Source organism: Amphiura filiformis, chromosome 1 (assembly GCF_039555335.1).
Source record: "Amphiura filiformis chromosome 1, Afil_fr2py, whole genome shotgun sequence".
NCBI lineage: Eukaryota > Metazoa > Echinodermata > Ophiuroidea > Amphilepidida > Amphiuridae > Amphiura > Amphiura filiformis.
Window position 1 is genome coordinate 18818101 of NC_092628.1, and position 25070 is coordinate 18843170.

The 25070-nt window shown below is 36.7% G+C and overlaps 1 protein-coding gene across 1 annotated transcript; it reads right to left on the bottom strand.

The window, feature by feature from the left end:
• Window positions 1-3082: 3082 nt before the first annotated feature.
• LOC140164462 (DNA excision repair protein ERCC-8-like) lies at window positions 3083-25033 on the bottom strand. The gene is made up of 10 exons (XM_072187782.1): window positions 24915-25033; window positions 17911-18455; window positions 16313-16414; window positions 15406-15611; window positions 12105-12240; window positions 11368-11471; window positions 9663-9787; window positions 7616-7813; window positions 4307-4405; window positions 3083-3550 (listed from the first exon to the last, which is right to left on the bottom strand). The coding sequence occupies exons 2-10, from the start codon at window positions 18081-18083 to the stop codon at window positions 3482-3484; spliced, it is 1212 nt and encodes a 403-aa protein (XP_072043883.1). The 5' UTR covers window positions 18084-18455; window positions 24915-25033; the 3' UTR covers window positions 3083-3481.
• Window positions 25034-25070: the final 37 nt, after the last annotated feature.

Here is a 25070-nt window from a genome sequence, read left to right on the forward strand (position 1 = left end):
CTTGGTACGCAGAGTTATTTGCGCCGAGCGTATTACGCAAATACCGGGCGCTTACTCAAAGCGCAAACTCAGCTTCTGAGAATTGACCAATCACACGGTTGTTGCTAGGCAAGGTCAAGGTTCGGTCATGCATGTCGCGCGATTGTGTTATTCTATGAAAAGTACGCTGAGGCAGAAGGTACATCCTCTCATGATCGAGAATTTGTTGTTTTGACTATAGCAAGCATTAGCTGGTAATGAACAACAGTACAATTGTTTTGCATCTGCCCAAAATGGTTTTCTTGAAAAGCACCTGAGGCACTTAAAGCCATATTATAACATTTCTGTAAAAATAGATTAGTATTTATTTTCCATAAAATGTTAGCTTTTACTGTCAGATATGTCCCTTTTAATTTTGAGCCGAACAAGTGAGGTAAAGCATAGAAAATTGGAATTTACTACAGCGCCCATGCATGTTACTCCCGCGGTTGTAATACGGTGCGATCCTCGGGGTGTGTGTGTGTGTGTGTATCACGCCGTGTACGTACTGTGCATACGCGTTCGACTAATAATTCCATCGTAATAATAATAAAACGCCGTTCCATCGCTTTATTCAAAATTTTGATTTTGTCAAAACTACAGCACCTAAAGTCTTGATTTTTGCAGAGTATCTTTATTGACTAAAGTACATTACAATCCTGTAAAAACCAGAATTTAAAAATTTTTTGAGGGCGTTCTCTTCAGCAAATGTTATAATATGGCTTTAATGGAATATGAATATGACCTCCTTTAATTAGCCTCTCCAGTACTGATCTCCAAGGGGGCCCAGAGTCATGAAATTGAACTCCCCTAAATGAGCTAATTCACTTCTTGTTCACAATGGACTATTCCATTTAAAATCCATACTCCCCTGGGGAAGATTTGGGAAATATCTTCCACAGGGGAGTATGAATTTCAAATGGAATGAGCCCGTCCAGGCAGCTCCATTTCATTTTTTATACACCCTCTGAGAAAGATTCAACCTGAATCTTCAAGAGGGAGGGTGAGTTTCAAATGGAGCAGCCTTAAGTGTCCCCTGTGAAAGATACTTCCTAAATCTTCCACAGGGGGCGTGTGGATTTTAAATGGAATAGCCCAATGCATCCACACCATAATCAAAATTAATGACACATTCAAAGATTCATTGTGTTTTAACAATAGTCAATTACTGGTAATTGATTTTATAGATGTTTAAGGATTGACCAAGCATCAATGGTCAATCGAAAGATCAAATTAATTTGGTTCTCTACTGCCTTTGTTCATAATGCATACACCTCAATATGTGATGCTGAATGAATAACTTAAAGCCATATTAGAACATTTGCTGAAGAGGATGCCCTCAATATTTTTCAAAATTCTGGGTTTTTTTTACATGATTGTTATGTACTTCAGTAATCTAATATACCCTGCAAAAAGTCAAGACTTTATGTGCTGTAGTTTTGTTAAAATTCAAGATTTTGAATAAACTACAGGAACCGTTGTTTTATTTATTTTACGATGAAAATATTAGTCGAACGCGTACACGATGTACATAACACAGTATGTACATGGCGTGCAGGCAGTCGTGACACATCCCGACACGACCCGCGTTCAAATGAGTGGCTTTGTATTGCCTTGTCTGTTTGGGCCCAAATTAAAAGAGGACATACCAAACATTTTATACCAAAAAAATACAATTCTATTTCTTATAGTAGGGATAACCATCAAAATTTCATGTTGACCATATTGCTACAAAAGATTGTTTTCTGAGTAGAACTAATCAACAGAAGTATTTTGGTGGTTAAATGGTCAAAATCGGTCAAAAACTTTTTCGAATTATGAATTATCAAAGTTTCCCATTCTGACCGGTCATTGGAACGAAATAAAATGACAAGGTCCAAAAATAGCAGTTGGGAGCAAAATTGGCATAAGCATATATTTACCTTGATATATTTCTTTATTTTAACATATTTGCAAACATGAAACAAGCATATTGTGAAAGTATCAAAGGGGTTTCTTATGAAATGGCACTTAACTAGTCACTGGCATAACTTATTTTTTCAAACCAAGGCATTGAAATCATGCATTTAGAGGACATTTGCCAAAAATCATCCAAGATAGCCGATATGGCACAAAATCAAAATTGCACTATTAGTAGGTGAACTTTTTTTTCACAACCAAGAATTTCAATGTTATTGGGTTTAATATGACCAATTAGTAGGTGTATGTAAACAAAATCTTAAGTTTTGAAGGTCATTGACTCATTCACAACAATAGAGATTATCCTCATCATGCTCATGTGTATTCCTGTAGTATTCCTCATTCAAACCAAAGTAGCACTCAATATATTATGAGTATCTTTGTTCAAACCAATTCAATGCTTGACCTCGGAGTTACCTGCATGACTATCGCGGGCTATTTTGAAACAGTTATGGTTGCACATTCAGGTACTTCTTTTGAAAGTCCTAAACAAGGTATAGCCAGCAGCAAGTTGTAGATATTATAGGCCTAAATATAAGAAAACGTTTAGGGTTAAGATCAGGTGAACAATACATCGAATGAGCACGAAACTTCACATTTATGTTCAGAAAGGTGTCTTCTTAACATGATTTGAAAGGAATATAAAAATTCCAAAGGGAAGCTGGTGATTTAATTTGTAACTCGAGATCTACTTGTTCAATTTTTTAACCTTTTTACAGAGGGTATGATAGAGGTATTACTGGCAACTCTGCCAAATTACAGCTCAGTAGGCCACGTTTTTCACCTGATCTTACTGATTTGAATATTTTGTGCCATTCTTGAGCAGTGCTAAACTCAGCCACTGGCAATTAAGCGCACTGTGGCGATGGACCAATTTTGACTCGCACTTACAGAAAAACAAAATAAGTTATGTTGCTGTAATTTGCAAGATAGTTACAAAATATAATTGGCAGTAACTTCCCCAAATTTTACAGAAAAATATTGAAAAATAAAAGAATGAGATCAATTTAGAAATGTATGTGCAAGCAGTGCACATTTGAGCTCCCTGCATGTCTATGGGAGTGTTCTAATCAAGTTGATGGTTCATTGGTCATCCCTACTTATAGAAATGTTATAATATGGCTTTCTAATCTGTATCTAGCGGCTGTATTAACAGCCCTCGTTGCATTCACTAATGTCAACAAATGCTGCCGTTGGCTCTATCTCTCCAACAACCATTCACCATGGGTACATCTTATAGAACTCTATTCACAAGCCACAACACCTGGGTAACTGGAAAAGATATTAACCTATCACATTTTAACATCTTCACAGTCTTAACTCCAAAGCTGTTTTTACTGCAGTCTTAGTGTCTGCTGAGATCTGTTTTGTGCCAGGAGCTGTGTCTTCCTCGTTTGGGTTCTGTCATCCATCTTGGTAGTCATCTTCATCACCAATATACATTATACCAGGTAATCAATTCATGTGATATCTCTGGTATAATGGACGACCCGTTTGGTTCTCTTCAATCATCTTCATCACTGCTCCATGTATCTGCTGTTGCTGTGATATTTTGACCATAGAATTTCTTTGTCTGTTGAGGCAAAAAGCAAATAGAGGCAAAAAGCAAATAGAGACAAATTATATATATATTTGTACATTATATACCATACACATGGGTTTTGGAGAACTCTTTTGATGTTCATTGATGTATGTAAAGCACGACCTTCAACACAAAAAATTAGGAAGATTATTCAGCACAACAAATGGTTAGTTCACAGACCATGGAAATTGGTTATTTGCATAAATACAATATTGGTAGTAGAGTGAAATTCATATACATATTACATATATGAATTTTAATATCACATTTTACTAATATGTAATAAAGAACCGGCCTGATTTTATCAATGTGTGTAAAAACCATTTAATTTGTAATACTTGATTCATATTTTTTTTCTGATAAAAACAACAGTATAAGTTCTGTGCACTGACAGTGTTGTTAGTCCATTCTCTCAATGCTGGCCATATTCATATCATGACATCACAGTAGTTTCTAGGTCAAATCTATCTAGTTGGAAAGAACTCACCGTTTACAGTTGGTTTTTGTGAAATATCAATCTTAAACGACTTATTTTCTCAATAAAGGAGTCATTTTCATTGTCCTTATAATATTAGCTTGCCGACGATATGATGTTGTCCGAGCAATATATATGCCCTTTGATGCTTGTGTGACAAATTGGTTGATGAAGAGGATGAACAAAGGGACATAGGGTGTAAACAGGGGAGGGGGGAGCTGAGGGGAATGATAGCATTCAATCAAATGCACTTTTGCTCTCCGCATACGCACCTTCTTTTGTCTCTTTTCTTCTTCATCCTCCTCTATGATTCTCATCTGCTCAGGCTCCCATATAAGAATATTACTATCATTACCTCCACTGTACAGTTCCTGTAGGAAAATACAATGTCAAAATGAGTGAGGATGAGCATGCATTGCAAGGTGAAAGGCCCTGCAAAAGCACCCAGTGGGACGGGGTACTAAGTACAAATGACCATAATGGGGATGTCAGGCCTGCAAACACAAATTCATTTTCTGCCATTTGGTATATCAATAATGTACCCCGAATTTTGGTATAGGGAGTAATATTTTCAAAATGTTTCCAAATGTAGCCAACATTTTCAACAATTTGGGCAATTTACATTATATTTTGCTGACAATTTGGATAGTGATGGGTCCAAATTTCTTGTAAAATTGGTATATGGATGGGTTAACTTTCTCACTGGCACATCCCTACCCATTCCCAAACCTAACTTTTCTTTTCCTTTGCTGTCTAGATTTTCTCTTTCATTTTTTTGTCAGAGGGGCACTTTTTTCTTTCATTTTTTGTCAGGGGGGCACTCTGTCCCCCCTGCCCCCTACCCATTCCCAAACCAAACTTGAGTACTCCCCATCCCACACAGGGGTACCTTCTGCCTCTCCACTAAATCAAGTCTATTATGACACTTTTATCTTCAAACATTTTAATTCAGTAGCAGACACAGGGTTGTTGTTTTTATAGGCATACGTCCCCCTGGTTAAAAAAAGCCATACACCCTCTGTGTTCTACTCCCATTTTTTTCACGGGAAAAAGGTAAGAAAACTTGCTCAGGTAGGCCTATACTAGAAAACAGGCAACTCATATCATCTTAATGGCTCCCTCCCCTTCTAGCTCAACTGGAAAGTGGCACTACAGTTCTGTGAAAAGGCCTGCACAAAAAGGACAAATTAATGGTAAACCCTGCACATTTTTGCATGCTGCATGTATGCTCACTTATACAGTTTAAGTCATGGAGCTAGATCACAGGACCCTCAAGCAATTTTGATCCCCTTCATTACAATATTTCCCTGGACTAAGGAAATTCTTAAGGAAATTCTTAAACACTCAAGAAAGTTCCAGCAATCTTATTGGTTGTTTTAGCTCTTGCTACACCATAGAGGGTCCAGTGACCCGAGAAAGTTACTGGTAAATAAATGTCTAGTGGCGTGGTAGGAAGGCCAATGTTAGACCATTCTACAAAAATACTAAAAGCCACCAACAACAGTTCATGTATAGTGCAAGCCTTGAAGTAAGACCACTCCCAAGTATCGCTTGCTGAACAGTAGGACCACTATCAACTTAAGGTGGTATTGGACCCATTATGAAAGTGCTCTAAACATGTTTTAAACATATTAATTGAGTAGAGCAAAGCACACTTATCAATATGCCTTTTGTTTGAAGCAGATCGGACATACAGTTTTCAAAATATATCAATTTATATTTTCTTTATATCTTATTGTTTTTATCAATAATCAATATAGGTAATGAGCTAAAATGACTGGAGAAGCTCATTAACATATAATTTTGCCAATATTTTGCTAAAATCCATGCATAAATGTTCAGGTACTTTTATTTTGCATACTTTTGCCTTGAAACTTGGTCAAAGTGTTCCTAATGTGTTCTAATGTATTTTATAATGAAGCTGCCCCTAATTTGCATATTTGCATAATTAATTAGCATTTATGCAAATTAGCTCATTAATTATGCAAATATGCAAATTAGAGGGCGGCTTCACTATATAATACATTAGAACATATTAGAAACACTTTGACCAAGTTTCAGGACAAAAGTATGCAAAATAAAAGTACCCTGAACATTTATGCATTGATTTTAGCAAAATATTGGCAAAATTACATATTAATGAGCCTTTGCAGTCCTTTTAGTTCATTAACTATATTGATTATTGACAAAAACAATAGGATACAAAGAACATACAAATTGATGTATTATGGAAACCGTATGTCCGATTTGCTCCAAACAAAAGGCATATTGATCAGTGTACTTTATCCTACTCAATTAATCTGTTTAAAACATGCTCAAAGCATTTCCTAATTTCTAGAAAATGCATCCAATACCACCTTAAAGAAAGACTCGCGAGCCCAGCTACAAAAGTGATCACCAACAAGTCACCAACAATCAACCACTAACTGCTTGTACAGACACTGCCTACCCTACCCCACGCGAAAGTACATACATATTAAGTGAATGGTCTTCAGACTAGTGTCAGAGGGGATATGGCATGGTTGTTTCATCTCAGTATTCTTTTCTTTCTTTTTTTTCCCCTCTTTTTCCTTTCTATCGGATGGAAAATTCAAGGTCGGCTTTAAAGCAAAGCTACTGCGTTATATGAGATGATATAACACTGTTCAGTGCGTGCTAGTCAACGCAATATGCGTACGCACTATTTGAACTAATCGGAAGTGCATAGCAACAACAGGACTGATTGATTCTAAGCCATAGTTAATTCTTTGTAAAATGTAGGATTTAATTTGACTAAAATTCTGTATACTAATGATTAACATTTTCATTTGAATCAAACTGTTTTTCAAAGAATTAGAAAAAGGTATTGTTTTAGCCACTGTTATGCATCTATCATCTCATATAACATGTAACACCATTATTTTTTTCACACAAAAGAGTTCTACTTAATAATGGTGTTGACAGTGTATATAATATGAGACGATAGATCGGGGGAGGGGCAAAATAAAATTTTTGGGGCACAGACGTAAAAAAATTGCAGTTGCATCATACATACATCGGTTTTGTTTTTTAGAGAGACTGTACATGTCTTTGAGCTTCAACAAAAGGCCTTACTGGGACAATGGGTGCGTCTAGCGTGCAAAAATTTTTGTATTTTACAATATTTTGGCCCATGATCGGGTTGAATTTTGGTGGAAAAGGGGCTCCTTGCCCCTTTTCTTTTCCTTTGCCCTCTAGATTTTCTCTTTCATTTTTTGTCAGAGGGGCACTTTTTTCTTTCATTTTTTGTCAGGGGGTACTCTGTCCCCCCTGCTGGCTAAGCTACTGCGATAGATGTACGGCAGCAGCTAAAAACAATACCTTTACTCTCTAAACATAAATCAGAAACTATATGGTGTTTTTTGTTAGAATGCAGGGGTGTGAGAGTTCCTCTTTTCAGCTGATTTCCTCGTTTTTTGTTGCCAAAATTTACTCTTTTTCTTTCATTATCAGCCCATATTTGGCATATTTACCCTGATTTTACGCTGTTTTTCAGCGCTTTTAGTAATTTTCCTCGCTTTTTGGTTTGTGGCCTCTCACACCCCTGTAGAATGGCATCTTACCTGATACAGAGGATGATAGATACAGCAGTTAACAGCATTATAATGGCCATTCAAGTCATACACTAGCTCTCCATTCTGTAGATCATACACAGCTATATCGCCTACGCTTGGCACAAATACAGCATCTGGTTGTGAGCCAATGGAAACGGCCAGTTTGAGAGTCTTCCTGCCCTCATTGGTACACTTGCCAAAATTGATCTGTAGATGGAATCAGACAAAATTACACTTTATATCTAAACAAACATTATTAGAATCAACTGCCTGTCAATAAAAGCAGGTCATAAATATAATATAATAAAGATAATAAATATAATTTCTCACAGGTTGCCATCATGTACATGTATCTAGCCAAATATAAAGAAAATAGGCGCTACTTTTGATCATATTTTCACAAATTAATGAGAAATTTTAAAAGTCCGGTGTTACTTTAAAGCCAGCATTATAAGGACACATGTCATGTTGACTTTGATATCTTGGAAGTATTTAAAGCATATGTGTATATTTTTTTGGGGGGCTTGGGGGCTCGAGCCCCGGTAAAAGTAGGGGGCCAAAATGAAGGGGTGGCGGAAGAAGAAGGGGCGGCAAAAAGAATAAGAAAAGAAAAAGGGCGGAAAAAGTTTCGGTCAACCTTTTCGGGCTGTTGAGCGGGGTAGGAGAGGCCATGGTACGCCACTGTAAAGTGGCATAGAAGATATAGATAGAAGGCATATACAGTAAACCAATGAATTAAGGTACCAGTTATGTTAACCCCTGTATATCCTAAATAAAGACAAATATGTCAAAATTAAAACAAGCAGTCAATACCTGTACTCTTCAGCTCTGATTTAAGACTGTATTTGTTTGAGAATTAAAGGGTGAGCTAAAATCTAAAGGAAAAAAAATCAAAAGTTGCACTTTTGTGTTCTGATCAATGAAAGCATGATGCTATAGTTTTAACGTGCTCTAATCAATGGAAGCACAACCAGCCCTCGAATTAAGGATCTGAAGGGACACAGCAACTTTTTTTAGGGCAAGTTGCTAATTGCCTTGGATTTTCACTGAAAAGGCAAGGCAGCACGGCAGTTTGTAATACTAGTATTTCTAGAGGGCATCAAGGCAACTGTTGAAAATTTGAGAAGGGCACCAAGACAATTTCTCAAAAGTGAAGAAAACACACACAAACATAGATAGATGATTTTATAATGAAGGGGCAGGGCTGGGGCACCGACGGCAACTTCATTAGAGGGCACGGCAAGTGGTTGCCGTCGGTAAAGGACATATTTTGAGGGCATTACGGCAGTGGGGATGGGCACCCACAGCATTATGCCGTGGGTTAATTCGAGGGCTGAGCACAACGCTAGTTTGCTTGTTCGAGAACGATTCGTTAACAAATTAATAGGGCATGCACTGCAGCAAACTGCAACTTTTAAATTTGAATATTCCTTGGGTTTTTGAATCGTCGTGTCTTTATTTCTTGAATGATTTCAACAAGGGCTGCTGGTTCCAATTATAACATATCTGTCTTAGTTTAAGATATACAGGGGTGAACATAACTGGTACCTTAATTCTTTGACTTACTGTATTGGGGAGTATAGCTTTCAAAACTATCAACATTAGCCAATTCCATTTTAAAAACACTCCCGCTGTGCAAGACTTTGCTGCGCTGCACACCTAGGTTTCATTATCATTGAAGTATAGGACTTTTTATTTTTTCGGAGAAGAGCAGGTAGAGCAACTACTTGAGCAACTACTCTGAAAATTTTGGAAAATTTGCACGAGTCCATTTTTAAAAAATCACATTTTGTTCCTAAAATGGGGGTTATAGCGCCCTCAACAGGTACTCTCTCCATAGGACTACATGTAAAGACCAGTTATAGACAAATGGCCCTAAAATAAAACGGACTCGTGCGAATTTCCTCAAATTTTGCATATGATGTAGATTTAACATCTGGAATGTAATGCAAGTGATGTCATTGCTGCTCTTCTAAATTCATTTTTAAAATGTCCGCCCCAGACCAAGGTGTGCAGATTTCAAATGGAATAGGCCATTCTATCTGCCCATTCTTACCAAAGTATTTTTTCCAGAAGTGGTCTCCCATAATCTGAGCCTGTCATCTGTACCAAAACTCACAAGATGAAGTCCATCCTCTGTGAAACTCAGCCCATTCACATGGCCATTGTGAGCTGTATGCACTGCCAAGAGAAATGCCAATTTGAACTTGATAAATTGATGAATACACAAGTTGGCTTAATTAATCAGTAATAAGCGATGATGATATTACAAGTTATGCCTTCCATTGTTAACATTGTAAATTACTAGTTTTGCCATTACATTTAAAAACATGTTTCCATGTACTCTTCATATGTCACTAGATCTGATCCAATCAGGCTAAAGTCGGCAATAGGCAAAAAGGAGAAGGAAAAAAACCAATAAAAAACATAAGAAAATGAACACATAAAAGGTTCATAACTTTGCAACCAAGTATTCAAGAGACCTGGGGATTCAACATCAGTAATTGTAGGTACTGAGCAAGTTAGTAGTGGTAGTAACTCAATTTGTGAAATTTTTGACTTTAGCCTGAGCGGATCAGATTGTGTCACACATATAGGCTAATATAAAGAAAGACAGAGATAAAAAGAATTTATCGCGTCTGCCGTCAGCTGTCAATCAAACTTGAGGATGGTTTGTTTACAAGTATCGTGATGATCAATGACTTGCTGAACGCAGCGGTATAACCGGGCGCCTTATTGTTAATTTTGCACCTTCAAACATATAAACCATCTCAAAAGTTAGGTCTTTATACCTACTAAGTAGGAATTTAGAAACTTTCTTTCGCAAAGGCACCATAACAACAATGCCTAGAAAAGTTTTTGCCTTGTAAAAGTACATAATTTTTCACCATTTTCTGCTATTCCTTTTCTCCAATCGGCACCAGATAAATCGGCTTCCTTTTACGCGCTATTAACCTGTGTAAACCAATCAAGGAGCGTAATTGACAGTGACATCAGACGCGATAAATTCTTTTTATCTCTGTCTTTGATTATTACTCAGTACAAATGACCATACGGGGACATGCCGCAAATATGGGTAGCATTTTCAGCCTTCTGGTATATCAATGACCCCTTTTTCAAAGCCTATTTTGGTATATGAATGGGTCCTTTTTCAAAATTTTCTCAATTTTTTCAAAAACAGCCCAATTTTTCCTTAATCTAGCTAAAATTTTCAAAATTTTGTAAAAACTAAGACAAATTTGGTTAAATTCGGCCGAAAATTTTGACTTTTGGTATATCAATGGGTCCAAATTTCTTGAAAAATTGGTATATTTATGGGTCCACTACCAAAACCAAACTTGAGTAACCCCGGCTGTTTACAGAAGCACTAAAGGTGATGTACTATAGTGTCACTGGACAGGAAAAACCTGCTTGTGGGCCTTGAACATGTTTAAAACAAAACTGCCAAGAGGTTACATAGGAGATTTTGCTTTAATCATGTTCAAGGGCCAATGACACATAGGAGGTTTTTCCTGCCCAACGATGTCTATGCAAAATATCTAATTCTCCACCAGGAGAGGCTGTACTTACTGCGTACTGTTGCATCATCATAATTTTCGTGGAACAGCACAATAACACAATCTAAGACTGTAATTAGTCAACTCTCGAAAGATGTGCTTGCTCCGTAAGCGTGTGGTCTTTGCACACTCGATGCAAATATCTGTGCATACCCAAGTTGGCTCTCATGATCAAGAATTATATATTTTGCCTATAGCTCATACCTGCTGCTGATGTGCTCCCTACAGTCTCCCCATTGTGTTGGTCCAGTGTCATAAGACTGCCTTTGGCTTGCCTGATATCCCACAGTAAAACACGGCTGTCACGACTAAATGGCAAACAATAAAATTGTTCAATTTTATTATTCAAGATATATAATATATACACAATGTACATGTACTTCAATACAACAAAAAAGCACACATAAAATACATTTTGTGGACCGTATGACAGTTGAATAGTACTTGTAATAAATATTATAAATGTTAGAGCACAATAAGGCATATAGCAGACTAGTTACTTGTAGATGACGCATCTACGAGGCAAGGGGATTTTCAAGTTAGCTCAATTACCGCACGGGAACAGAGTAGGATGTCACATTTGGATCCCCTGATTGGGCAATAGAAAAATTGGTTGTCCTTGACAAGCTTGGATACTCTCTAATAATAGGAGTGTTTTCATAAAGAAATCTTACCTCCCAATGAGAAATTATTTAATAATGTGCACTATTTGATGACAGTGGTGGTGCTATGGGGGTGGGGCAAGGGTGATTTTTTTCTCCTCCCCCCCCCCTTCTTTTCAGAAAAAAAAACCAAAATTACGTAAATTTCCACTTTTGCCGCCACTGTTCGATGATCACAACAGTTGTTTTGTGATGTTTCACAATAACTTACACCATCAAAGATGCTCGTCTTCCCTGGTAAAACCAATAGTAAGTTACACCTTAACATAAAAATCTCACCTGCCGCTGGCCAATAAGAATTCATCTTTTGTGGACCATTTGACAGACATGACAGCTGCTTTGTGACCCTTTAAGATATGCGTAGATGATCCTGATTTGAGGTCACAGAGTGTGATGTGGTGACTCAGGTCACCAACTGTTAGATGGAGAAAAGACAATAATGAAGTTCAATCAAGGGTGAAAGACAGTGGCAAATTTCTTATAGATTCTATCTATTCCAATAATATTCGACGAGGGTTCGAGCCTTGGGCTTGCCTTAGGTGAAAATTATCTTCCCTCCCAAAAAGTTCCTATATGGTTGGGAATCCTTCAATTAAGTTCAGTTAATTAATTTCAGACTTTAATTGAAGAATTTCTTCTCGCCCCCATACACTGCTTAGCACGTGCAGATATAGGTAGTGTATGTGCTTTGTCCGTGATTTGGAAGTCACGTAAAGCCGTTGGTCCCGTATACAGGAAGAGTCAAACCCAGTGCACGTTAAGTGTCAGAGCTATTCGAAAAGAGAAGGGGGAACATCCCGGTTCTGATATCTGCAATCAATCCTAGGTTTCAGGATCGTGCATAGGTAAAAAAACTGTGCACGTTAAGCCCGTGCGACAATACTCAATTTGAGGTATGCACGTATATAGGAAGAAGAAGAATTTATCTGTATGTATGTCACTATGTGTACCCATCAACAAAACATTTGCAGATTTTGAGTTGTGTGGCATTTCCGATACACAATGTGTCCTACATTTTGCAACAGGTAACATGCATGTTAAAGTTATTTATTTCGGGGTCACTGGCTGCACACCCTTTCAAAGTTAAAGGTCCGTAACCCGATCGACAGCATCATCCCCGATTTTTTTCATTGTTGATGAGGTTTTGGTATCACATAATAGATACTATTTTTCTCATTACTATCCTGAAATTTGACGCTCCAAGTCGATGTATTTCGAGAAATCATGAATCACAGCGGTTTTTACAGGTATACCAGTTTGTAAACAATGGTAAATACTTTGGAATTCTGGGAGGGAATTATGAACGAAATATCAGTCACCGCAAGACGGTGCGCCGTATATAGTTATGAAAACGGCAACGGTAAGCGTGGTGTGCTAAATAGCTCAATTGACTAGCGCGTTTGTTTTTTACCGAGAGGTACCGGTTCAAAACCCGGTCTCGGAAGGGTTTTTTTCTCCATTTTACCCAAACTTTTTTATATTCATTTGAAATGTACATATTGGAAGGGGAAATATATTTTGTTTCCTTTTTTTCTGAAACGGTACGAAAAAAAAACATTTTCCGTTCAATACGGGCCGGGCATTGTACAGCATGTCAGCATTCGTCATTGCCTGCCCAGAATGCAATTCACGTATACCAAGGTATTGGATTGCAAATTTGGCTATTTATTCACATTTACGCTGAAAATGCTCTCGTTTTTTCACAAAGCAGCATAAAGGAGGCGATATTTGATATTATTATGTAATTTTAAAGACAATCCATATCCAAAACCAATAGGGTTACCCCCCTTTAATATATAGATCTCTGTGTGTTGTTGACATTCAGCATTGGATAATTCAGAACAAACTCAGGATGAACCAAGACAAGATAGAGTTTTTCATCACTTCTTCTCTGCATCATCAGAAGAGATTGGAAAACATCAGTCTTCTTCTGGATGGTGTTGAGATATTTCCGTCTATATCTCTTCGGAACCTTGGGGTTGTTTTCGATCATCATATGTGTATGTCTGATCATGTAACTCAATTATGTAAGTATCTATCAACTGGCTGATAAGAAACATCTACAGAATTCGCCCATACATTGATTATGATACTTGCCATAATACTGTTAGAGCTGTTATTATATCATGTCTTGATTATTGTAAGGTGTTACTTAATGGTATATCTAAGAAAGTTCTAAATCGTTTGCAGAAGTTACAAAATAAGTGTGCACGTTTAATATGTCTCAAACCAAAATTTCAGCATGTTACCCCTCTCATGAGCCAACTTCATTGGCTCCCTGTCAGTGAGAGGATTGTATACAAGACACTGCCTCACTGTGAAAAGATCATCCCAGAGGGCAATGAAGACCCGTTCGGCAGATAGTATTTCCTAGTTTGTGCCTCGTTCCAAGAAGGGTGCTGGTGATAGAGCCTTTTCAGTGGCAGCTCCACGTTTGTGCACCACCTTACTGGTACATATCAGAAATGCTGCGCTCTTGAATCACTCAAATCTATGCTCAAGACATATCTTTTTCCATAATATTGTTGCCTTTGTTTTCTGTATTTGATCACGTTTGCTGTTCTTTTTAATATGCTATTGTTGCGCTTTGTAGCCACGGGAAAAGGCGCATTATAAATTAAGTAAGTTAAGTTAAGTTAAGATGCTGCTTTCTTTGGCTCTGGAGTCTGTAGTATGTTACCTATATTATAGTTTCAAATATTTGTTGTAGTATTTTCTTGTTTGTCCCCGAGGAATTATATTGGGTCAAACCATTGTGTTTGTCAGCTTTTATGATAAAAATACTGTTTAATAATACCTAAATAAAGGTATATTACCTAGGCATGAACCCCTTATATCCCACCACACATCGTAATAGTCGCCCTATTATCGTGAGAATATTCAAATCTGAGCATATTGATCTCGATATTGAACACTTTATTGTGACATTAATATCATTGTTTATACATTTTAAGCTTTATTCATGACACGGATTTACAAATTTTACAACACAGATTACAACACGGAAAATGGATTTTAGAAAGCGGTAAACTTCGGACTCTAGTTTAGGGTTATGGTTAGGTTCAGGGTTAGGGTAAGGATTAAGGTTAATACTTTTATTATTGGGTTTTAGAACTAAAGACCCTTCAGGCTATCGATATGTAACTGGTATACTTGGCTCACATTTCTCTTGTTTGTTATATTCTAGGTATACCCTTGTGTCAATTTCAATAAGCCCAGTCGCCATTCTAACTTACGGTTTTTGAGAGCAGTTTTGGGACACTTTGACCTCTGACATATCGGGAAAATTGACGTAATTATGATTAATTTTCTTATTTTATTGTCACAATTTTGATCATTAAAAATACCAAATAATTAATTTATAAAAAACTAATATTTTTTATATTTGTTTTAAATATTGCAAAACATTTTAGATTATATTTTGTACGTACAAAAACCCAATATTTCTGAATTTTCTGAAAGGTCAAAGGACAAAGTGTCCCAAAACTGCAAAAACTGTCCTACATGTACAATGCATTGCAAACTTCCAATGCTGATTGGGCTTATTGTATGTCTTATGTTGGATACGCTGTTACTTTACCTGCTATAAGGGTATGCCTTGTTGCTATGGGTGACATATCATGGTTATATATTGGTTTTTCAAAGTCAAATACATCGGCAGGAACTAAGGCATTGGTATCCCAGATTTTGAGTTTCATATCCATTGAACTTGATGTAAACATTCCCGTGTCATGTGGATACCATTGCACAGTTTCAACACTTTTTTTGTGGACATTACGATTTGATCTGAAAGAAATTAATAGATCAACAAGATGAAAATTGGCAAACTGCATGAAGAATTTGCATTGAAGTATGTGGGGATAGGTATGCTTGTGGAAGTGGGGTGGGTGTCCATGTGTATTTGAGTGCCTGCAAGTAAACCTCATTTGCTCTAACTGTGAAGGTTTTTGGGAGTTGACCATTTGTTAAAAATCAAATCACACTACTGCACACTAGAGAGGTTTGCTGTCAAAAACTGATAAATTGGCATATCTCAGACTAAAATATGGTAGTTAAAAACAGTCTCTTATCATTGTTATGACTTTTTGAGTACCCCTTTGGAACTTGTGGTTAGTGAAATCAATGAGGTAACCCATTAACTTAGTAAACGCATCCAGTCATGGACTTTACATGTATGAGTGTGTTCTGCCAGTGGGTCTGCCAAATTTGTCAATTTTAGGAACTTGATTTTGCACCTTTTTTGCTTTGCACTAAAAGGGCTACCCTGTATTAGGCCAATAAAAAGTTTGTCTCAGAAGACAGCGCACTAATAGCTTTTAAAATGTGCCGTTTAGAGCATTTTTTTAAGGTTTTAATTTTGCATACCGGTACCTCTTATACAGTTTTTCCCATTTTCTTCTGAGACAAACCCTTTTTCCCCTAATGAAAGCTCCCATAACACATGTACATTTTTGTATAAGGATGATGTACATTGTACATATACATACCTTCCTACAGTACAAATGGTTTGACAGGTGAATTCCTTTGTATATGGTTTACACTCTGTATCATAAACACACATCACACCATCAGCACCACCAGATAGCAAACTGAAACAAAACAATATATATCATATTTTCATATTATTTCAAAGATTATGGCCACAACTGGTATCTACTGGTCAATTTATATACAGTACTCCCATTTAATTTCCACATCTTTACCCACACTTTGAAAAAAAAAACATACGTGGAAATTATGGGAGTATATAAACTGACCAGTATATACCAATAGTGGTCCTACTATTACTGCATACATTCATTACATTGTAGCATACTGGATGGCCTAGGGGAAAGTTAGCTCATATTTGCAAGACTATCCATATATACCTTCAAGGTGAAATCAATCTACCCATGTTACTATCTGGCCATGGTTTGGCCTGCTGTCTGCTGTATTCCTGAGAAACGATGATTTTCAATGCGGGGTTTAAATCTACTTGGCCTAATTTTAGATTTACATGATGTAGATCTATGTAAGTTACTACTTTCACAATGGTCAACATTATTATGTAAAATGATATGGAGAAAGGGAGAGCAGAGTGCCCCCTGACAAAAAAAGAAAGAAAGTGCCCTTTGACAAAAAAAATGAAAGATAAAATCAGGAGGGCAAAGGAAATTCTACCAAAATTAAGCTCGATCATGGGGCAAAATACATGTAGTGTAAAATGCTAAATTTGTGCACGCTACGTGCACACATTGTAAAAATAAAGCCCTTTCCATCCTGATAATGGGCGAGAATAGTGTAAAAGACCAAATTTTTCTGCACTACAGCACATCATCATACCAATTTTAAAGCCTTTATTTGGAAGCTCGAAGACAAACAGTCTCTATGTATTGTATGATGCAACTGTAATTTTTGTGCCCCAGAAATTTAATTTTGACCCCCTGACCAAAAAAGCTGGCTACGCCCCTGGTGACGATATCTCTACATATTATATGAAGAAAACATAATTCACACTATCCATGGTAACACTAAAGAGTCATTCCAGCCCAGTTCAATCACTTTGGCAGGTTTTTTTTTGGCACCAAACCTTTTAGATTTTAATAGTCATTCAATTACAAGGTCATAGGTTTATATAAGTTTAAACTCAAACTGGCTTTGCATTTTCTTTTTAAACCTACATGTACATGAATCCCATTTTCGGCCTTGACAGATGATCTTTGACGAGCCAGAAGTAGAAAATTTTATTAACCCCTCAAGACACCCTCAGAAACCTTCACACAATAGCCTTCCAAAGACCAGCAGGGTAGAAAGATTGCTGGGTGTTCCCTAACACAACCATAGACTGGAACCAGCTTCCACAATGTTTTGTAGACATACATGTAACAGAAACCAAAGCATTCAAGAGAGAAGTATTAAGACACTACCAAAGCACAGCTCTAAACAGCTAAACATCTGGATGTTCTGCGCACATTACCCTTCTTGCCTGGTTTCGTAGGAAGCGTTGAGAAGTATACAACCACAACCAGAACCCCCAAATATGAGCACAAGAGATATGATGCCAAAGTGATTGAATTGGGCTGCAATGACTCTAAAACAAACTTACTATCTTCCTTCAGTAGGATCTATATCCAGTGTATTGACGCCATTCATGTGAATTCGCTGTACATCTTTGGTCTTACTCAGTTCTAAACTAAACGTTCTACGAGTCACTTCTGCTCGGGGCAATGCATCTGGCTTGTGAGTTCCTCTTTCTCTTGCATTGAGAAACTTTAGCATTGTTTATGTGTTTGTGCGTCTGTATACAGAGCAAAGTTGTATGATTTACCAAATAAGCCAATTTATTTGATGCGATGCACTGATTTTGTATATTCTAGTTTTGTCTTTTGTACACTGAGACATTTGAGAGCTCAAGATACAAAATCACCACACAAACACAGCTCAAAGATCATCATCAGGTAAAAAATCATTAGACCATTATCAGGGGTGATGTATGTCAGTTGGTCTACCTACAATAAGTCGGTTTCTTTTTGAATTAACAATGTCTAACATCACATACAGGATTCAGGCATTTCACTTGGTAAGCTGTCATTTGAGTGAGGTTTCCCATTAGTCCTTGATAGTGTTGTAGGTAGAAGTTCTTTTAATATCCTGCATTGAAGACAAGAAAATAGTATGTCATTATCATGATTACTTACATTATGTAAGAGATTGAACTAATTGGAAAATTTGTTCACTGCGAACTTGACTGAAACATATTTTGACAAATTGACATGGATGCATAATATACGTAACAATACTGTGTGAGGCCTTTGGTTCATAAATGAGAACAATAGTCTGCATATTGTTGTGGTAAATAATGGCTTGTTGATGGTACAACTTATTGTTGCTAATGTCAAACTTGTCAAAGTAATTGTGATTGTATCACACAAGTAAATGAGAAACATGTGGTTGTGGACTAAACATCATAAACATGGTTTGGAAACAAGCTCTTCATATTCATGACAGGAATACCTCTAGATATTCATTGTTTCTACAGGTCTCAATATATGATCAAGACAATATAATCATAAATGTGAGTCAGGAGCTATTTGGTTCAGTGGGGTATGCACAATAGATAAATGACCCTTCGGCAAATCAGAATTAGAATCAGAATAAACGTACACAAACATTCAACCAGGTCTGGAACATATGCTTTATTCAAGCCTCGTATGGGCACCCATGGGCAAAAAACCTTTGTTTATAATGCAATAAATGTGTGAACTTGCTCCTAGATTCTGTGCAATCCCACTCCCAGCTATGCCAAGACATTTTCAAGAAAGAGGTCAAGCATCACTTTTTTAAGGAAATCTCAAAAAATGTACATGCAATTTGATGTATGTTTTTTCAACATTAATAAATGTGTTTTTATTATTTTATTCTTGTTTTCAAAATTTGTAGGTAATGGTAACAATATTTGTAATATTGTATGTTTTTTAAAGCTTGCTGAACAGTTTAAATTTAGTTAGTACTACAACCTACATACATGTACATCGAATGTATGGACTATGGAGCCAGTATATAAACCATCTTGTCCAATTGTCAAAAGCCGTAACTCACACATACGATGGGTGTAACTACAACCCTTGATGAATTTGTGACTATTTTTTGCATTTTTCTCAGGGGATGGTGGCGTGCTGGTGGCAGGAGTTGTGTGTGTTGTGGGGGCGGGGAGTCCGGTTGCTGCGCTGGAATTTTTGATGGCTCGGGATGGGCGGTGCATTGTTTGTGATAGGAAGGGAGGTACCGCTAGAATGTACCTCATTTCTTGATATGTGAAATGGGCTGCTTGTCTTGAGTCGCTGAGGTTTCGGTAGGATAATTGGGTTCCTTGCCCCAGTAGTGTGCACGGCTTTTGTTGCTAGTGTGTAGTTGGTCATGTTTTTTATACTGGGACCCTAAAAAAGGCGGTGCTGTCACATTTTGCTCAATCATTTTGTCTACTTTATTCCTATATTTTTGCCAAAATTCATCATGAACAAATGGGTTTGGTCTTATTTTGAAGATAAATTATTAATCTAATGAATTAATAACAAATAGGCAAAATAATTCCCATTCAAACGCATGCGAAACTGAAAGTGCATAACACCGGCTAGGCTTACGGTTATAACACTGTAGTTCCACAAGGCAGCTATAACATGTAAGAATAAAAACCCGTAAAGTAAAGAAACACCTGACATGGCCCCGACCGATACTAAATTTAAAATTACCACCAATCTTTCACCCGATTTTTCGGTCAAATTTTGACCACAGAAAGTCGCGACCAGTGACTCGCGACTATAGTCGTAGTCGTGACTTTTTGCTGCCGACTAGGAAAAAAGTGATATCCGCCCAACTCTAGCCATAGCAAGGCCGGGCTACCGGCTACTTGGCTTGATCCTTGAATGTGAACATGCATGCATATATGCATTAGTGCCGTACTATTACGCTGACTTTCTTATTCGGCGAGGAGGACGATTTCAACCTCCTGGTTTGTTTACAAACAGAGAGATAGATCTTGTGGGCGAGATGGCCGAGTGGTTAAGGCGTTGCGCTGCCGGCCGGGAGATACGATCGACGAGGGTTCGAGCCTTGGGCTTGCCTTAGGTGAAAATTCTCTTCCCTCCCAAAAAGTTCCTTTATGGTCAGAAATCCTTCAATTCAGTTCAGAAATTTAATTTCAGAATTTAATTGAAGAATTTCTTCTCGCCCCCATACACTGCTTATCACGTGCAGATATAGGTAGTGTATGTGCTTCGTCTGTGATTCGGAATTCACGTAAAGCCGTTGGTCCCGTGTACAGGAAGAGTCAAACCCTGTGCACGTTAAGTGTCAGAGCTATTCGAAAAGAGAAGGGGGACCATCCCCGGTTCTGATATCTGCAATCAATCCTAGGTTCCAGGATCGTGCAGAGGTAAAACTGTGCACGTACTCAACCATTTGAAGTAAGCACGTATATGGAAGGAAGGAAGGAAGGAAGGATGGTCCACAAATAGCGTGATTCACGTAACATCATGAATAGGGATTAAAATAGACTTGCTTGCCAGTCCTATATACGCCGTACCTATGTATATTAAGGACTGGCTTACGCCATTTTGGATGTCAATGGGAAATACACACTTAACGATTTGCGCCAGTTAGAAACTTGAAAAAAAATCTTTAAAATTTTATCAATGTATATAAAAGTGGTACCAACCTTATTGTGCTTGCTAATTTAAGATTAGGTTGAAACAAAATTAAGGATCGAATGCATTTTAGTGTCCATAAAGGCAAAATTATCGTCAAAGTTCTGCGAAATCGGCACCCTTGCGAAGGGTTCAGAATTGAATCAGGGACGAAAATATCCGATCTTTGCGATCAAAAACACAAAATTACAACTTTAAACATACTATTGGCAAAAGACATTATTACCAAACAATATAAATAAAATAGAAAATTTGACATCATTTTCTCAAAATATTGAAGAAATTTGCTCACTAGACATCGAAAAAGTACGCAATCCAATTCCCGTTCAAACGCGTGAGAAACTGAAAGTGCATAATCCCGACTAGATTAAAAAGCTGTCACATAGAACCATGTGCTTCTATTGTCCAATTTGCCATCAAGATTTCATATGAAAACAGTTCAGACCCAGTACAGGATTTATCAGAAATTAATATTTTGTTCTGGGTCTGATTATTCGGACTACATACATGCATCATGATTCATCATTTCATGTACATGGCACAATCAAACTTACACCATTGGCACTGTACAAATAATTAAGAGAACACACCAGTTACCACCACCATGATGATCAATTGCACATTTGGGAAACCACCAACCAACAGTACACACAGAGCTGCTCACATTACAACCCCATGCACTGAACTGACCAATCAGGCGCATGGATTTTCAAGAAAATTTGTTCTGGACTATGAAAAATGCACATGCATATTACTTTTGTCCATCAACATTTGACTGTCTCCACTTGTACTTCCTACACAAGTAGCTCGAATAAACCTTAAACTTCCGTAGAAAAACTTTGAAAACCTCAGAAAAACTTATAATTTTTTTACAAAAAGCCCTTGAAATTTGAGTAGTGTTGGTTCCACTTACATCAGTTACATGTATTTCAATGGGATGTAATTTGAGCTGGTGATGGGTTATAATAATGAGCTGTGGCTGATTCATTTGCATAAGTTGAATTTGTACTAGTCACGATTATGCACTTTTAGTTTCCCACACGTTTGAACGGGAATTGGATTGCGTACTTTTTCGATGTCTAGTGAGCAAATTTTTTCAATATTTTGAGAAAATGATGTCAAATTTTGTATTCTATATTGTTTGGTAATAATGTCCTTTGCCACTAGTACGTTTAAAGTTGTAATTTTGGGTTTTTGATCGCAAAGATCGGATATTTTCGTTCCGATTGGAATTCTGAACCCTTCAAAGGGTGCCGATTTCGCAGAACTTTGACGATAATTTTGCCTTTTGGACACTAAAATGCTTTCGATCCTTAATTTTGTTTCAACCGAGTCTTAAATTAGCAAGCACAATACGTAGGTATGCCAGGTGAATTCAAATTTGCCATCAAACTGCATCATTTTATATATCAAATTAAAGCCCTTGAGTAAAGAAAGCCAACACTGAAAACCTTTTTTTCATAGCACTTTCCGTAGCAAAGTTACATCTTGTCAAAGATTGACTTTCATCAAAAAGATTCTGCTAGCAAAATTCCCCAAAACAGCATTACGGGGTGTTTCTAGATCTTAGTCTCATGACGATAGCACCTTTTTTTAATGGAACTGCTATCAAAATCTCTCTGAAATTCCATGTGCGAGTCTCTCATCACCAAAAAAAATCATATATTTGGGTCAAGTGAAGTATACAACATATTTATGAAGGTTTCCTTCTTAAAAAGCTTCTTTTTAACTTCAATGTAAATTTGTATTGCAGGTTTAGGCCATTTTGACTGACTAACAAATGTGTTAACTGAGGTTTCCCTAGACTCGCTGAGTCTCATGGACGCCGTTCCTATGTCCATCAGACTCGTATTTCCCATTTTGGATGTCAATGGGAAATACACACTTAACGATTTATGCCGGTTAGAAACTTGAAAAAAAATCTTTAAAATTTTATCAATGTATATAAAAGTGGTACCAACCTTATTGTGCTTGCTAATTTAAGACTCGGTTGAAACAAAATTAAGGATCGAATGCATTTTAGTGTCCAAAAGGCAAAATTATCGTCAAAGTTCTGCGAAATCGGCACCCTTGCGAAGGGTTCAGAATTCGAATGGGGAACGAAAATATCCGATCTTTGCGATCAAAAACACAAAATTACAACTTTAAACATACTATTGACAAAAGGTCATGTTTTTTATACTGGGACCCTAAAAAAGGCGGTGCTGTCACATTTTGCTAAATCATTTTGTCTACTTATTCCTATATTTTTGCCAAAATTCATCATGAACAAATGGTTTTGGTCTTATTTTGAAGATAAATTATTAATCTAATGAATTAATAACAAATACAATTAAACAAATGTATTAATTAATTACAACAGCTTAATTAGGTTAATTAGTCAGGGGTGGTGCGGAAGTGGAGGAGCCGGAGCGGAGGAGCTCTGTGTAATTCCAATGGGAAGTTGATGTTCATTAATAAAATTTATGCACTTTGTTGCCTAGTAGAAGTAAAAATGCATTTGCATAATGTTAATCTTATTTTTTAACTTTCTATAACAATAATTGCCTAGTTAATCTTAATAAACTTAGTAATTAAGGATTTAACAAGCTTTTAATTAATGCAGTGGAATGTGGGTCATACAATACAATGGCCTTTAATTTTGCATGCATGCATATGAAATAAATTTCAATATTGTTTTATCTTTTAAATATAAAATAAATCTTCTCACAGGAGATTATTACAGTCAAAGGATTTAATCTGATGATATATTGATCTCTGGTTTATTGTTAAATAGTTTATTGATATGCTAATTGTGCATGTATATGCCTACATGTACATGTACCTTTGTTACTAATTATTCACTGTATATTGATTTTTGGAACACCCTATATAGGAATTGGATATTTAAATTTGATATTATAGCAATTCTGTAAACTATTTTGAATATATTTTCCAAATTTAATGGCACTTAGGGAAATTTTACATAAATTAAAAAATTTAATTTACAACTTTTTTCACACCCTGTATAACACAATGGGTTTAACAAATATAGTGCAAACTAAATATTTAATGAAAGGAATAACTGTGCACATTCCAAATATCAAGTTCATTTTCCAATTTAATATACTATGTAGAAATATTGGAGTGGTAAAGAAAGTAAATTTTTTCGGTATTTTTCAATGGAATCACCCTGTATATTTTTGGTACACCCTGTATATCCACTCAAACTTTACAGATTTGCAATCATGACAATATATGCTTTCTAAAAATGTATACTTTTACAAGTTTGGGTGAAAACTTTTTGAAATATAATCAGAAATACAAAATAGGAGTTGATTTTTGACAAATTGCAAGATGTGACACAATTGGGTCCCACCTCAAAAAACATGACCAAAAGACATTATTACCAAACAATATAGAATAGAAAATTTGACATCATTTTCTCAAAATATTGAAAAAATTTGCTCACTAGACATCGAAAAAGTACGCAATCCAATTCCCGTTCAAACGCGTGGGAAACTGAAAGTGCGATAATCGTGACTAGGTTTCCCTGTGATACCTACAATACGGTTGGTACCACTTTTATATACATTGATGAAATTTTAAAGATTTTTTTTCAAGTTTCTCACCGGCGCAAATCGTTAAGTGTGTATTTCCCTTTGACATCCAAAATGGCGTAAGCCAGTCCTTAATATACATAGGTATGGCGTATATAGGACTGGCAAGCGAGTCTAATTTGTACAGAAGTTTGCTTGTGCATGGTCATGATGATGGTGAAGGAAGCTTAAACTTAGCCTTACTCAGTGTTACTTTACATGTATTAAAACAGTATTATAGACTATCACTGCTTCAAATATGACTCGAGATAGGACCTAAATCATGTAGAACATGACCTAAATAATACTATTTCTTTACTTCAACTTACGAATAACTGGTTAATTGACTCTCAATCATTGCATTGTGTCAAGAACCTGCACACAAAATTTTCAATCAGCTGTTTTGACCTTGTTTTGACCTTCCTGGAAGTTCCCGGAAATGGCGACCTCTGAATGCCTGGTTCTCCCACGCGTGTAGGAATCTT